This window comes from Drosophila guanche, unplaced genomic scaffold, assembly GCF_900245975.1.
Source record: "Drosophila guanche unplaced genomic scaffold, DGUA_6, whole genome shotgun sequence".
NCBI lineage: Eukaryota > Metazoa > Arthropoda > Insecta > Diptera > Drosophilidae > Drosophila > Drosophila guanche.
Window position 1 is genome coordinate 1,429,350 of NW_022995752.1, and position 15,108 is coordinate 1,444,457.

A 15,108-nucleotide genomic window follows, 5' to 3' on the forward strand; every position below is an offset into this window, starting at 1 on the left:
AGTCAGTCCTCAGAGCCCTAGCCAGCTAGTAATATTAAACAGAAAAGCAAAATCGGGATAATATGATTTCATGTTCATTTATTTAAACAGAGCGGGTATATTCGATTATTTTTCTCGGTATATTTTGAAAATGAGTAGGTATATTTTAGTATTTTGAGGGTCAGACCGTATATTTAATCGATAATTCCGCGGTCACTCTGGCAGCAGATACGGCTGAACAGCTGTTCAACTAAAATCAAAAAACTTAGTGGCTTTCGAAATAAAAGTAATAGGCGTGCTCGCTATTCAGAACAAAACATAAACGAGCGCTCGAAGTGTGAACGTCGTGTCGGTTGCTCTCCGGAAAAAACAAAATATAAATTAAAAGCTAGTTTTACCCATCAATGTGCGCCTAACTCAAAGTCAAAATTAAATAGAAATTTAAAGCGGAAAATTCAATAAATCAACAATGAGTGACAAACAAGTGAACGGCTGCAGTTCTGCCAAGAGCTCCAGCAGTCACTGCAACGGCAACACCACACAAAAGCCGGAGGAAGCCCCAATCAACGGAAAAGACGTCCGCGTCTGGTGCGACGGATGGTGAGTCATTGTTGGCCAAGGGAGTGGGGACTGTCGGGAATATTCCAAACCAAGAACCTTTGGTATTTTTATGGAGTACCTTGAAAACGGTGAAATATTATCCACTAAACGTACCACTAACGGTAGTCGCTGTCTAGCTTACGCTTGCTTGCGTCACTTTATTGATATCAGGGAAGGGTGGAACGGTAATGACAGACCGGTGGACAAGTACACGTACAGTGGGTCAAAGCTAGAAATTTCACAGCGTGTGTGCACATACTGATTGCATGGCAGAATGTACGATGCATACATATGCACATATATAATTGTAGTATCCAATCCGTCCGCTATATTGTGTATATTTCAGGTTCAAGGTCAATTAGAAACGAAAGATCGCACGACATATATTATTGCCATAGTATGCACACATAGGGTATATGTATTGAGACATGCCTAGAATTTGACGCATTTTCTAGCGCTCTTAATTGCTGCATGTTCTCTTCTGCTCGTATTATTGCTTTGGGAGACTCCCTCTCTATTAGACAATTAAATGCATAGGCAAAAACCGGTTTATCTTTATCGAGAATGACGCATTCTATGGGCGATAATGCTATATGTATTAGCCTACCATAACAAGTTTTTTTATATTTGCTTTATCAGACGACTGAAATTTCCTTCCTTCAATTGTGGCTTCCGCTGAATGTCTGAGAAGCATATGTATGTATGTATACATATCTCAAAACATATTTATATCTATTGTTTATCCTCTCTGTTCTCACTCTCTCTCATGTTCCATAAAAATAACAAACAATAGCACACGCCGAAACAATATACATACCGATGTACATATGTATGTAGATGATAAAATCATCATCGTATGATTCTCTGTATGTGCACAGAGTGAGAAGCGAGATTTATTCTTACCCACTGTATCCGCCTGCTGCACGTTTCTCTTTCTATTTCTGGGGCGGGTGCGTTTACGTGGCCCTTGTTGACTGTGGCAGCCAAACATCACGTGATTGGGGTTTGCGCATGCTTCGTCCTCGTCTCCGTCCCACGCCCATTTTCCAGTTCATGGCTTGCCCAACGCCATTGACCCATCCCATTCCACGTGTAGCCTCCTCGTCGTCCGGCATTCTTTTGTGTGCATTTCGCAAATAAACTCATTGTCATTTTGCAGCAGGCCCTGAGGGCCACAAAGGGAAGGGCTTGTGTTTAAGGGAGATTCATTCAAATAAACAGGAAAAGTGCATAAAGAATATTTAAAATATCCATCAGAGTGCATTAGATACAGATCGATCTGTTTAGCATCCATTAAAAGACACCATATCCAATAATAAAACTAATGTGTCTTTGAACTCGCATAATCCCTTCACTTTTCAACTGGTTTTCCTTTGCTAAATCCGGATTGAAGTATAATAAATCACACGTACTTGTATTTCCGGGTGAATTGGGTAATCAGAGCTCTCCCTTAGACCCAATCTGGGTCGGACACCCCAAGTATCAAGTATGGAAGTCCAGCAGAACCTCTAAGGCTGATAAGCTGGCGAGGAACCCGCCAACCAATATTCAAATGGCACTATCAGCTGCTCTGTGGATGGTGGGGGGCCTCTGCAAAAAGCAAAAACAATATAAACAAGCCATTTATTTTGGTACACATTTTTCGGTGGAGGAATCCGAGAGGAATCAGCCCATTAACCCAGCCGACTCCTCGACTCTGGTCCACAAAAATTCCATCTAATCAGCAGAGATTGAGATCATTGACGCAAGCAATAAGCCTCTGCCTGCTGCCTCCTCCAACGGCACTCACTCACTCACTCACTCACTCAGTCACCTCTCTCCGATCTATTTGTCCATCAATGTCAATGAACTTGAGCTCAAAAAAGATTCAAAAACAAATGAATGATGCTCGTAATACGTGTTGTAAATGGTTCCCCTCATAGGGCTCTTGGTACCCGCTAAGACCCCCGGTTGTCAGAGCACAAATTCTACTAAGAATCGCGTGATATTTTTTTAATCAGCAAGATTCGTCGCTGTTGCTGTCGCTTGTGTCGCCGCTTGTTGCTCACTCAATTGATTAAGCGGCCCCCGAGGCCTGTTCTACATACAGAATACAATAATATATATAATATACCATGGTACTACTCGCATGTTTGTTTCCCCCGCATTCAGCACAGATTTCTTTATGGCAGAAAATCTCCGGGAGCAAAGGTTTTCCCTCTCGATTAATGAATGGCCCTCTGCAAAAAGCAGTCTGCTGCCTGTCCCTGCTCTACCGTGTGCTGTTACTATCAGCCCAATATACTACATAAATATTTATACGATTGTATGTTCCCCCCTATGGTGTACCCATGTACGTGGTAGGTTTATTTTTAGCTCTTCATTATGTTCGGATTCCGTGACGTCGTCTAGTCTCATTTAGCTTCACTTTTTATCAATACAACGGCCCAGACATTCGTCGGACCAGACACATCCAAGAGATGTACGTTTCCAAAATATACACATACTCGTCAAATGTTCTCTGTTTATTGTCAAGGTATTTTTGACAACCTTGATCTCGTATATACATGTGCGATATGGCTGGCAAACGTTAATTGTACAAATTTATTATATAATCTTAGACCTGTGTATACTCGTATATATTTTACCCACATTCGTAACGTTTTTTGTTGAAATTGCGAAATGGTTCCACCCACCTTCCACCACATATCAACCAACCAAGTCTACGATATGTACCTAACTATTTGTGGTCTAATCAGTTAGACGGAACCGATAATGGTGACGTTTCTCCCTATCATACACACATTTTCGTATGTGGTTCTTAACTATTTTGTTTCGTTTGGGTGCTTTATAATTACTACATGCCATGTACGATGTGTCACAATATTTCTGTCTGGCCTCCTTTTTTTAGACTACACCTTTGCATGTAAAGTGATTTCAGAAGCATAAGTAGGTTTATTCTTGTTTACTAACTCTAGGCATACCCTATTCTTGTGTGTGTCATCTTCTTTAATAGTCCGTTATTCTCAGAATTTGTCTCTTGTTCCATTAATGGAATAACGTAGTACTTGCTAGTGTAGTTATATCCGGTACTCGAAGGGTAATTAAAGTATATTGGATTTGTGCGAATAACGGTTGTTGTAACGCACAGATGGAAACGTCTCCGACCCCATAAAGTATATATTCTTGATCAGCATCAATAGCCGAGTCGATAGAGCCATGTCCGTCTGTCCGTCTTATTTGTCGGCTAGTTCTCAGAGACTAAAAGATCTAGAGCCACCAAATGTTGCATCCAGATGGCTGTATGCTCACACTGTTACAAACGTATTTCAAAAATGAGCCCTGCCCCCTTCCGCCCCCGCATTCTGTAGGGAATGACCATATCTATCAGATCACCAAATTGGGATCCGATTGGATTATTATTATGGCCACAATGAAGAAGTTAATTTTCAGTGGCTAAACCCACCCCGTCACTCAGCTTATATTTGCTTTTTTGCAAATTCTCTCATTCACACTCTGCTTCGCGCAGACACGTCTCTGCCTCTGCCGTGACTCTGCAGTGTGTGGCTTTAGGACTTTTTTGGCTTGAGTAGTGTGGTTGATGTAGATGACAGATGAAGAAACAATGTAACATTTGACAAATAACCGCTAGGGTGCAGATGTAGTACTGAGTGCCGGGTATAAAAGTTGTGACGCGTAAGAAGCGTCTCACACGTCCCTTCTCGTTTTTTTCTGGATTTGGGTGCAAAAATACTGAGTAAATATTTCCAAGACGTGTCACTCGATCCGGTCCATAGTTTTCGATTATTTAAATGAAAATTGCAATTCCTTAATGCACAAGTAATGCTATTTAGTAGCGTTTAGAGGCATTTTTAATGGATCGTCACGTCTGTTAAGTGCCGAGCCAATCCAAAATAGGCTCGGGGCACGTGTGTACCGTGTCTATGAAAATGGCTTTAGAATCGAAACGACCGGGAATGAATATTGGCACTCACATGTGCTATTTGTGTATGTGGACACGCTTGAGCACAATAACAATTAAAAATTGCTAAATGGCATACAGAAATCATACGTACATAGTATGTACGTATCTCTTGTTGCTCCATTCATCTCTCACCATCTCTTTTGGCTGTGTCAACAGATGATCGGGTCCAAAGTGCAATCTTGACCAATGCGGCCGCGGCGCTAAAGTGGAGCACAAAGCCGGGCTTGGGGATAGTCATCAGTCAGTCAGTCAGCCACCGGTCTCTACTGGTTGTCATTAAGCCGCGCGCCACACAACACGAGACACTTTGCTGACGCGCTTGGACTTTGCGTTGAATGGGGCGTTTTATGTAAACGATGTAGTAAATGATTTATACTATATGTAGGTACTTTCGAATGCACACAAGCCTGAGCCCGAGCACAAGTTGACGAGCCTTGTGGCGGGTCAAAAGCGACGGCTCTCAATTACTTTCAATTCTTCAGTCAATCAAAGCCTATTTATTAATTGCCACTTTGTAAGTGAACTTTCTACCTACATATCTTTATACCATTATTTAGACCAAGTTGAAAGTAACTGAGGCAAAAGTCACTTGAACCCGAGGCTCGATTGAATGCAAATCTCTTCATACTTTGTACTGGCAAGGCGATAATTTGTCAACCTATGTATATGTCAGTCAGAGCTTATATGATAGTCTCTAGCCAGGGCTTATCATGCTAGCTTTGAGATGAGCTTATTCTAGGACTCGTATAATCGTTGGAATGGAATCGTTGGCTTCCGAATCGTTTGCTCCAAGGTTTCTGTTGTCTAGGCGTTATTCAACATTTCGCAATTTGTCTACCGGATGACAGTACATTTCCCGTGCGATAGACAATTTGTAAGCGGTACAGGTGTTTTTTGATAAACGAAACAGACAGCATGCCGCGTCTTCCGCCACACTTTCTTGGTAAAAGATAGTCAGAATATGCCACTAATGAAAGTACAATTTGCACTTCCATTGCCACAGTTATGATATGGTCCATTTTGGCCATGCCAATTCTCTGCGACAAGCCAAAGCACTTGGCGATAAGGTAATTGTGGGCATTCACACCGACGCTGAGATAACCAAACACAAGGGGCCTCCTGTCTTCACCGAGGAGGAGCGCGTCAAGATGGTTAAGGGCATCAAGTGGGTCGATGAGGTGGTTCTCGGTGCCCCCTATGTGACCACCCTGGAGGTTCTCGATCAGAACAACTGTGATTTCTGTGTGCATGGTGGTAAGTACCCAAATATTATGATCTACTCCATTGCAACACGCCTTAGCTTGTGTTTTTAATTGCAGATGATATTACAATGACCGCTGAGGGTGTCGATACATATCATCTGGTCAAGTCGGCCAATCGCTACAAGTGAGTACTGCCTGAAAGGATTGTTTCTTTGAGCAAAACCTAACATTTTCCCTATCCAATCAACAGGGAGGTACGACGCACAGCTGGCGTCTCAACAACCGACTTGGTGGGTCGCATGTTGCTGCTGACCCGCAACCACTTCCGCCAGGGATCCGCCGAATACGACATCGAGAAAGAAGGTAGCTTCCGCTTGTTCCGTTCCCCTGGCTTTCATATCGTATTAAGTTTCATTTTTGTCCCTAAAATGCCCATCGAATCACAGCCGCCAGCACAGATCCTTGTTTCACTGAGTGTTCTGTTCCATTCAGTTCTATCATTATTAAAAAATACTAACTTTAGACTAAGGTTTTTACTTTCACCTCTCTTCCCCCCGGACTGTCTCCTTCCGTTACGTTACTCTTTGCTGTACGTTGCTCTGCATGCTGCGCGTAAACCTCAAATCGAATCTCAGTTCCAAGTATGAACAATTCATATACTATGTAGCTCTATATATTGTACAAGTGGCAACAAGAAAAACCTTTATCAGCTCCACACGAGATGTCAGAGAAATGCAATATATGCAACAACATACATGGCATGTGCATGAAGGTTTTAAGGGTTGTTTTTGTTGCAATAGTTGGCATCCGCACGCTTAGCCTACGCTCTTAGATGAGCCTTTATCCTTTTCCCAACCGTGCCCGTACCGTTTTTGACTTGTTTTGATCGGTGTGACTAATCCTTTGACTTATGTTGCTCTATACATCTTTACTATTTCTCTTCTTTTTATTTCTATGTACGCACTGTTTACCACTAACAAAAACCAATATAATCTACTACTCGTATATGCAAATCTATGCTAAATCCTCAAATGCCACATACCAAATGCCCTGTGCGTGTGCGCCACCGCGAAATGAATGACAAATGAAATCAATGAAATGTATTAAAACTATGACCTGCAATGACCTGCTATCCAAATCAAAAATGAATTCAAAACCAAATCAAATCCCGTAAATCTTAATGTAAATGTAAATGCCAATGCTCTTATCTTAAACACTACACTGCTCTCTCATTCGTCTGTGTTCGCTTTCCAAAACCAATTACCAAACAAATTGCATAAACAGCGAAAATGTTAAAACTACTACAAATAAAATCCCATCCAGGTTCTTCGAATATGGGTCAAGATTCAGCTGCCAAGAGCCCCTGGACCGGCTGCAGTCAATTCTTGCCCACCACACAAAAGATAATACAGTTCAGCGATGGCAAGTCACCAAATGCCGGAGATAAGATTGTAAGTGAACGAGACAGCCTAAGCAGTAACTAGTTTTAAGTCTAACCTTTTTTTTCTTCTCAGGTGTATGTGGCTGGAGCCTTTGATCTGTTCCATGTCGGTCATTTGGACTTCCTCGAGAAGGCTAGCAAGCTGGGCGATTATCTGATTGTTGGGCTTCACACAGATCCCGTGGTCAATTCGTACAAGGGAAGCAACTATCCCATTATGAATCTGCACGAGCGCGTGCTGAGCGTATTGGCATGCAAGGTACTATCTGCGTCTAAGTCTGTCTTAGCTACTCCTTTTTAACATTTATTTTCTCTTGCATAGTTTGTCAATGAGGTGGTGATTGGAGCGCCGTACTGCGTAACCGAAGAGCTGCTTGAACACTTCAAGATCGACGTGGTCTGCCATGGACGCACTCCCATTGCGATGGAGGATGGCAAAATTGATCCGTATGCCGTGCCAAAGACGAAAGCCATTTTCGAGCTGATCGACTCTGGCAATGAGATGACAACTGAGCGCATTGTGGAGCGCATCATCTCGCATCGTCTGGAGTACGAACGCCGCAACCAGGCAAAGGAGAAGAAGGAAATCGAGGCATTTGAGGCGCTGCAGCGGCAGAAGCAGACCCAGAAGGCGGGCTAGCAGTAGTAGTACGTGGAGTAGCAGTCCCCCGCCCTCCTTCCGATTTCACACACTCGACGGATGTTTTATTTTATATTATTTTAGTTTCGTTTTTTAGTTTTTCGTTTTGTTTAGTGTTTCTAAGTTTTTAGTTGGGCTTTGTTTGTCCCTTGTTTCGTTATATGTTATGTTCAAGGCGTTCAAGGCTTGGCGGCACTCAAGCAACACTGCAAACCCCACTCGCCAGCGGATCGGCTTGTGCGAGCACATCTCGTTTTCTAGTACAATTTTTTAATAGCTGAGGGCTCGCAGTCGTGTAGGCAGGAGGCTCTCTGCAAGCCTCAATGATATACAGTTATATAGATCGATATATATATACATAAACACTACGATAATAGCATATTTATAATCTAAATTGTATGTAAGCTCAAAATTGTAAATTCTATATACTCTGTAATAAGTGTTCGAAAAGCAAGAGTCACGAGCGTAAAGCAAAACTCTCAAAATTGTACGAAATATATGTGTATGTTTAGGCCAAAATCAAAGAACTTGTCTTATCGGCTATCTATAGTATCCCTTTACCAGCCTAGCTTGTGCTTGAAATTGTAAATACAAATGTGAACTTTAGCCGCAATAGGAAGGAAGTCTCTAATCTCTAATATTTTTTCTTCAAACACACATATATCCATCCTAGTGCAAGTTCTTGTCCGTTAATTTCCTACTCCTAATGTTTTATGTTCAATGTCTAGCTCTAGTTTAAAATATATTTATGTACATGGCCAAAAAGTAATCCAAAAAAATGAAAGCAAATTTATATAGTACTTTGTTATCGACTAAATCTTCTGTTTGCCGAGTAACTTTAGCTCCACTTTGAGCAGCTGCTGCCACACATCCAAGTCCATTAGTCCGCGCAGATCATCGACGCCCATGAGCATGGCGTTGCTGTCGGTTTTGATGAACTCCTTGCAGTCCTGGGTCGCAGAGGCGGGGCGAGCCTTTACGGTTTTGTAGTAGCTGAGCGAAGGACCTGCCTGGACCAGTAGGCGCAGGGAGACCGACGCATTCTGCAGTGGAGTGGTCACCCAGATGACCAGCACGTCATCAATGTCTGGTTTGCGGTGCCACAGCAGAGAGTGCTGGGTGCGACAGCCAAATACCATGAGGACGCCGTGCTGCGAATACTTGCGATACTCCGACGGCAGATGAGTGTTCCGGGCACACTTCAGCGGGTTGAGGCCTGGTCGACGGTACCCAAAGACTCCCAGAAGCGTGTTCACATCGTGCTCCAGACTCCTGACATGGCAGCTCATTGATGCCTTATTCTCTGGCCCTAGCTCCACAAACGGAAGCCCCATGCCGTGCTGATGGTCCCTTATATAATGGCCCAGCAGATCACTAGCGTCCAGGGAGCACTGGCAGGCATGGCAGGGACAGGAAATCAGCCGAAGGCGTGAACAGTTTGAGTTGTTTCTGGCTGTCCCGAGTAGGGACGACTTTTTAATGCTGGGCTGTGATGTGATTGACTTGTACTCGTATCGGTTCATTCTCAGGAAATCATCCTCCGACGTCGAGGCCTTGGCTTCCGATATGGGAAAGTTCACGCTGGCATATGAATGGGTTTCCTTTACATGACGTTCCCTACGTTTGTTCATCTGCTTTATGTGACTGGAATCTGTTTTATTTAAAGCGAGTGAAAGGTCGGAAGTAGGATGGACATGGTGGGAAGCTCGGCAGACGGAAACCTGATTAGACGGCATAATTTTGAAGGGAATTTAAAAATGAACTTGACAACTTTCGCTATGGGACGCAGAAAACCACACAGAACTTATCCGCATTTCCAATTTAATTTTTGTAAGTATGTATTAATTATTGGCCCAGCAACCGAAGCCGCCGGGCACTACGAAAAAATTCATTTTAGACTCATTAGAGTGCCCCTCTCCACGGAAATCTTTAGTAAAAGGCGAAAGATTTATTCGACAATTGAAGAGAAGCCAGAGTGACTTTACACATCCAAACATGTTCAACCTAAAATAAGCCTGGTCAGAACTGGTTGGGAATTGCAAGAGCAAACTTTCGCCATACCGAAACTGGGGTTGTTGGATGTGCCAGTTTTATGTGAACTTTGCTCGCTGAGAAATACATGGTGCGGTCTTGTCGACAAGCATGTTAGCTTTAATCAACGACTATACTACAATTTTACTGTATTGTTTGCTTTAATAATTGAATTTAATTTCTATCTACTATCTACCATACACTATACTATGCCATACATTAATATATATGTAATTTATACCATACATTTAAAATGATATTATATATTATATTTTGTATATATATATATGTACTTCAAAAAGAGTAGAGTACATACATACCTGAAAGATAACAACCATTAACTTATTATGTTAGTGGAGCATTTTAAATAATATAGTTTGGTTATATTTACAGTATAGTTCACGAAACAGCCTCCAAAAGTATTGTATGGTACACACATTTCACTCTGCCACGAATAACACAACAGCCCGACGGAAATTTCTGATACCGAAACCAGCACACACCCCTGAAAGCATAAGGCATGCCGAGGCAATCTGGTCTTTAGCAATAATAATTCCCAACTGGTTCTGGCGGCGCGCTTATCGTGTGATGGCTGTTTTACTGTTGCTAGTTATCGCTTCTCGGCCTTATGGCTAAGATCAAAGTGTAGTATCTGTTCTTATCAGCTTAACATCTGATAGTTTCTCCATTGGAGAACAACAAATGTTAAACTGATTTTTGGAATCAGACGGAGTGCTAGGGGCTTGCTCCACCTCTGTCACGGGTTGGCCCGGTATTGCAGTACCGCCGGGATTTCGGCCCAACTAAACAATAAATTTAACAAGTAGCTCAAGAAGGATTTGTAAGAAAATCCGGTTCGGTCTGCGTCTCTGATGTTTCCGTTTCCAATATTCTGTAAATATGAACGGAGGAGGAGTGAGTGTAGCGGGTTGTTGAGTCGTCGTACCGCCCGCTCGACCTTTCGCTCGGCTTTGCTGTTTTCCGGTACCCCGGGGACTCGAAGGTAACGCGCAGAAGGAAACATAAATGCTCGGCAGTCAGTCCGTTTTAAAGAGCGCGTGGATAAAGCCACCAAATGTTGCATCCAGATGGCTAACTATCACACTGTTGCAAGTGTATTTCAAAATAACGCTCCGCCCCACAAAAGTCGAAAATATGCTGTATCCACAATTTTGAAGATAAGAGAAAGGTAAAAACCTTAGGAAATGACAATTTTTATCAGATCACTGAATTGGGATTAGATTGGATCATGCAGTGTGCGTCGCTGGTGGAGGGTGGCGAGCTAAAAGTGCGTGTAGGCGGGAGAAGTGATGTTGATGTCAGATGTAGAAAAAATGTAAAATTAGAATTAACCACTAAGATACTGATACTGACTGACTACCGGGTATACAAGTTGTAAGACAGGTATTAAGTCGTACATTTATTTTGATAATACAACTATTTTTTAATACAGTTTCTTTCCGAATGTGTGTTGGATTTCGTTTCCGCTTTTTGGTACATTTAAATCGGTTTTAATACAAAGTTGTCCGGAGCGCTCACTTCTTAAGGGCGCCTTCAAGATTTCTGGCCATAATACGCAAGTAATTAATAATATGTTATGATAAACAGTTTGAAAGTAAAAAACAATAACGATATCGAGTCGAGTCGAGAAATGTTCAGCAATTACGATACGTTGATACATTTTGCCATACGACGACTATATTTGGTTTTCGGTGTTTGGTTTCGCTTTTTGAAAGGAAAATTTCAACTACGGAACAATCTGGCTAGCTGGCTGTGTTGCTGCTCCTGGATCCTGGCTAACTACTACTACTAAGTTTAGTATGTATTACTGGTGAATAGCTGCGCTATGTTTTCTCTACCGATAACGTGTCAACCGGAACGAACAATGATGCGCTTTTTCTTTTTTTTTTCTTTAGTGAGAACCAACCACTACTACGTTCAAGTTATTTGAAGAAGGAAGAGATTTGTGATGTGTGTAACGTATACAATGCAATAGATCTACAGTTAAAGAGTGTGTGTTGTTTCTTTGCGTTTTGGGCGTGCATAAAACGACGTGAGATTATGGGGACCAGACTCTTAGACCACCACAGCACCGGCCTCGGAACGGCTAACTGGCAAATCTGGGCAATTTTTCCAAGAGTCCGACAGAGGGTCATAGCATTCGACAGCGTTGATGGTGACTTGTGCTCGATAGAAGTTTACCTCGCAGGGCTGCAACGAACAATTGATTATGAAATTATTCAAAATGATGGATTCAATTGATTACCTGATCCCCACCAGCCACATAGAGCAGGCCATCCGCAGCGGCTACAGCAGGAATGGCTCGTGGCACGTTCAACGCACAGACCATTGTCCATTTGTCCTCGTCAAAGCTGTAGCGCTCCACAGAGCTGAGAATGTCCTGACTGATGCTACTGCCACCCACCACATACAAGTAGCGGTCCAGAACGGCCACGCCCATTTGGCAGCGAGCCGTTTGCATGCGGGCCAGCTGTGTCCACTCCTTGGTGACTGGATTGTAGCTGAAAGTAATACGGGTGAACGATCAGAAGATGAACTATGATTTCACATATGGGATACAAACCTTATCAAGTCTGGCAAATGTCGAGTGGTTGTTGTGCAGCCGCCCACAATGTAGATCAGACCCTCGAAGCTGACCACACCCATGCTGAAGCGTGGCTGCGGCATGCTGCCCATTAGTTTCCAGAGATCCTGCTCTGGGTCATAGCACTCCATGGTGCCGCCAATGTCGTCGCCAATCCAGCCGCCAACAGCAAACAAATTCCCGCCCATGGTGCAGAGTCCAAACTCGCAGCGAGGCACAATCATCGGCGAAATGGGCTGCCATATGTCGTTTTGGGGATCGTAGACTTCGCCATTGGCCAAAATCTGGGAGCCTCGTTCGCCTCCCACCACGTAGATCTTGCCGTTTAGGGCCGACACTCCCGGCAGTATGCGCCCCACCTCCATGGGAGCTGTTTCAGTCCACTCGCGTCGAAATATATCAAACTTGGCCACCGTCTCGAAGATGCAGTCTGCCGAGTTCCAGGTCCGTGGCGTATCCCTGTGGGACCCTCCAATTATGTATATGTTCTTCTTGGCCAGCTGACGGGGGCAGACACGCAACGGCACCAACTGGCCTCGCTTCGAGGCAATGTCCCGACAAATCGAGCGTAGCGCAATCTTCACCGACATGTCGCGACAGTCGTCTTTGAGAGCCTTGTCGATCACCTTCACGGGAACGAGCGCCATGCGTACGTGGGACAGTATATCGAAAACATAGCAGCGCCGCTGCGTCACATCGTGTTTGATCCAGCGCAGAGCCGCCTGGAACACCTGCGATTCAGAGTCCACACGCAGAAGCTCGGAGTTTAGCAACTGCGACAGCAGAGCTTGCGGTGTTTCCAGGAATTCATCCTCCAGGGTTATCTGAGGGTGGAAACACAGACACCGTTTTTTAGATTTAAATATCCCTTCGTCTATCTTTAAGAATATGGGATATAGAAATATCGCAATCTTCCAAATCCTTCTTGAGCTACTTGTTAAATTTATTTTTTAGTTGGGCCGAAATCCCGGCGGTACTGCAATACCGGGCCAACCCGTGACAGAGGTGGAGCAAGCCCCTAGCACTCCGTCTGATTCCAAAAATCAGTTTAACATTTGTTGTTCTCCAATGGAGAAACTATCAGATGTTAAGCTGATAAGAACAGATACTACACTTTGATCTTAGCCATAAGGCCGAGAAGCGATAACTTGAAATTGTCAAACAGCCACGACACCAAAAGTGCTCCGCCAGAAACAGTTGGGAATTATAATTCAAGTCCTTTTACATATATAGCGGGGTTGGAAACATATCTCCCAAAAGAGTGTTTTGACATTGTAGAGCTGCTCAGGTTGTCGACATTTCAGGTAAAGTTCAGGCTAAGAATTCCCAAACAGTTCTTGAAGGGCAGGTATCGACCAGCACTGGGTTTGGTGGTGTTAAGTCACTCTGGCTTCTCTTCAATTGTCGAATAAATCTTTCGCCTTTTACTAAAGATTTCCGTGGAGAGGGGCACTCTAATGAGTCTAAAATGAATTTTTTCATAGTGCCCGGCGGCTTCTGTTGCTGGGCCAATAATCGATACATATTTGAATGTGAAAATAAACTATACATACCGCTGGAAAGTTGGCATGGACAAAGTTAAGTGCACTCTTGGCCAATGATTCACAATTGTGCGCTTCGGCGAAACGTAGAATGCCCAAGGCATTGGAGGCGTGCAGCTCGCGGCAGAGAAACTCGCAGCAGCCGTCGACGATCTCATTGAGCTGGAGCATGTCTGCAGCGGCGAGGAGCTCTTGGACATTTGACTGCAAAAAGAAAGAAGAGTGTGAGGAACGAACCCACTACACGTCGAAGTGCAAATTGATGGTACCTGTGTGATCTCACAGCGTCCCGTGTAGATAAAGTCGAGCAGAATGTGCAGTATGTCTCCATCGATTGTGTGCAAGACCACCGATTTCTGTTTGACCTCGTTTAGGCCGAGTTCGGGCCGAAACATGGCCTCGAAGTAGGCACTGGCAGCACTCAGCACCGCTCTGTGGGCGTTGAGGGTAGCGTCGCCTGCGACGATCTCGACGTCACAGAAGCGAGCCTGCTCCCTCAGCTGGTTAAGATTGGACAGCACTTTGAAGGGATACTGGGCGTTGCAGTAGGAGGGAAGATTTGTGCGTTGTGTGGAGGCCTCCGCCCCTGATCCTGGCGTACCCTGATTGACCTGCCCAAAGAAGTCGCTGTCGTTGGTGGGATTTGGGTTTTGATTTGGATTTGGATTGCCATTGTGACAGTTTGCGTTGTATTCGTGGTGTATGGAGTAGGTTTTCTGCGGTGGCATTTCGTTTTCTTTCCTTCGGTATGTTTGTTTGTTTGTTTGCTCGGGTTTCCTTGTTTCGTACTCGTACTAATAAATGCACTGTTGGGGCAGCAGCTCAGCCTTTTCACATTCAATTAGATATCTTAATTAAAGTTAATTGCTGCACTCTGCACCATTTAGCCTGTGCGTTGTTGTATTTGGGCTCATTTTTCATCAATCAAAAAGAATCACACACACCCCCGACTGCGACGGACTCACACACAGGAAAAAACGAACACTGGAAAAGTTTAAACGCATTCCCCAACACGGATAGAGGTTTTCTGGCATTGATTTTGCTTGATCTAACGTTACATTTACTGCACTTTAGCGACTATGCTAATACAACTATTCCATATTTA

General features: G+C 43.7%; 3 protein-coding genes, 1 long non-coding RNA gene and 4 other non-coding genes across 11 annotated transcripts; 4 read left to right on the forward strand and 4 right to left on the reverse strand.

The window, feature by feature from the left end:
- Positions 1-243: 243 nt before the first annotated feature.
- Positions 244-8,605, forward strand: LOC117587631 (ethanolamine-phosphate cytidylyltransferase). Of its 4 annotated transcripts, none has more exons than XM_034278496.1 (7): positions 244-579; positions 5,547-5,797; positions 5,863-5,929; positions 5,996-6,108; positions 7,030-7,196; positions 7,260-7,445; positions 7,509-8,605. In XM_034278496.1, the coding sequence occupies exons 1-7, from the start codon at positions 449-451 to the stop codon at positions 7,824-7,826; spliced, it is 1,233 nt and encodes a 410-aa protein (XP_034134387.1). In that variant the 5' UTR covers positions 244-448; the 3' UTR covers positions 7,827-8,605. The 4 variants fall into 4 exon arrangements, with proteins under 4 accessions (XP_034134387.1, XP_034134389.1, XP_034134390.1 ...); XM_034278498.1 differs by having other exon boundaries at positions 7,090-7,196; XM_034278499.1 differs by having other exon boundaries at positions 7,096-7,196.
- LOC117587633 lies at positions 8,080-9,806 on the reverse strand. Its single transcript, XM_034278500.1, has one exon. The coding sequence runs from the start codon at positions 9,560-9,562 to the stop codon at positions 8,639-8,641; it is 924 nt and encodes a 307-aa protein (XP_034134391.1). The 5' UTR covers positions 9,563-9,806; the 3' UTR covers positions 8,080-8,638.
- On the reverse strand, positions 9,689-9,805 carry LOC117588247. The gene has a single exon (XR_004574114.1). It is a non-coding gene; the product is annotated as a U5 spliceosomal RNA (small nuclear RNA).
- Positions 9,807-10,469: 663 nt separating the features above from the next.
- LOC117588241 lies at positions 10,470-10,665 on the forward strand. The gene has a single exon (XR_004574108.1). It is a non-coding gene; the product is annotated as a U2 spliceosomal RNA (small nuclear RNA).
- On the forward strand, positions 10,474-11,869 carry LOC117587731. Its single transcript, XR_004574074.1, has 2 exons — positions 10,474-10,860; positions 11,311-11,869. It is a non-coding gene; the product is annotated as an uncharacterized LOC117587731 (long non-coding RNA).
- Positions 11,334-14,731, reverse strand: LOC117587730 (actin-binding protein IPP). The gene is made up of 5 exons (XM_034278648.1): positions 14,273-14,731; positions 14,016-14,207; positions 12,442-13,286; positions 12,124-12,379; positions 11,334-12,068 (listed from the first exon to the last, which is right to left on the reverse strand). The coding sequence occupies exons 1-5, from the start codon at positions 14,729-14,731 to the stop codon at positions 11,934-11,936; spliced, it is 1,887 nt and encodes a 628-aa protein (XP_034134539.1). The 3' UTR covers positions 11,334-11,933.
- LOC117588252 lies at positions 13,412-13,607 on the reverse strand. Its single transcript, XR_004574119.1, has one exon. It is a non-coding gene; the product is annotated as a U2 spliceosomal RNA (small nuclear RNA).
- LOC117588245 lies at positions 13,844-13,961 on the forward strand. The gene has a single exon (XR_004574112.1). It is a non-coding gene; the product is annotated as a U5 spliceosomal RNA (small nuclear RNA).
- Positions 14,732-15,108: the final 377 nt, after the last annotated feature.

What these genes read in the sequence shown, in the direction of transcription:
- LOC117587730 (XM_034278648.1), bottom strand. Translation starts at nt 14,731, where the DNA reads ATGCCACCGCAGAAAACCTACTCCATACACCACGAATACAACGCAAAC. An exon ending in CATTTGCCAGACTTGATAAG is followed by an intron (nt 12,380 to 12,441) that starts GTTTGTATCCCA and finishes TATTACTTTCAG; the next exon opens with CTACAATCCAGTCACCAAGG. An exon ending in ATGTGGCTGGTGGGGATCAG is followed by an intron (nt 12,069 to 12,123) that starts GTAATCAATTGA and finishes TGTTCGTTGCAG; the next exon opens with CCCTGCGAGGTAAACTTCTA.
- LOC117587631 (XM_034278496.1), top strand. Translation starts at nt 449, where the DNA reads ATGAGTGACAAACAAGTGAACGGCTGCAGTTCTGCCAAGAGCTCCAGC. An exon ending in AAGTCGGCCAATCGCTACAA is followed by an intron (nt 5,930 to 5,995) that starts GTGAGTACTGCC and finishes TCCAATCAACAG; the next exon opens with GGAGGTACGACGCACAGCTG. An exon ending in TGAGCGTATTGGCATGCAAG is followed by an intron (nt 7,446 to 7,508) that starts GTACTATCTGCG and finishes TCTCTTGCATAG; the next exon opens with TTTGTCAATGAGGTGGTGAT.
- LOC117587633 (XM_034278500.1), bottom strand. Translation starts at nt 9,562, where the DNA reads ATGCCGTCTAATCAGGTTTCCGTCTGCCGAGCTTCCCACCATGTCCAT.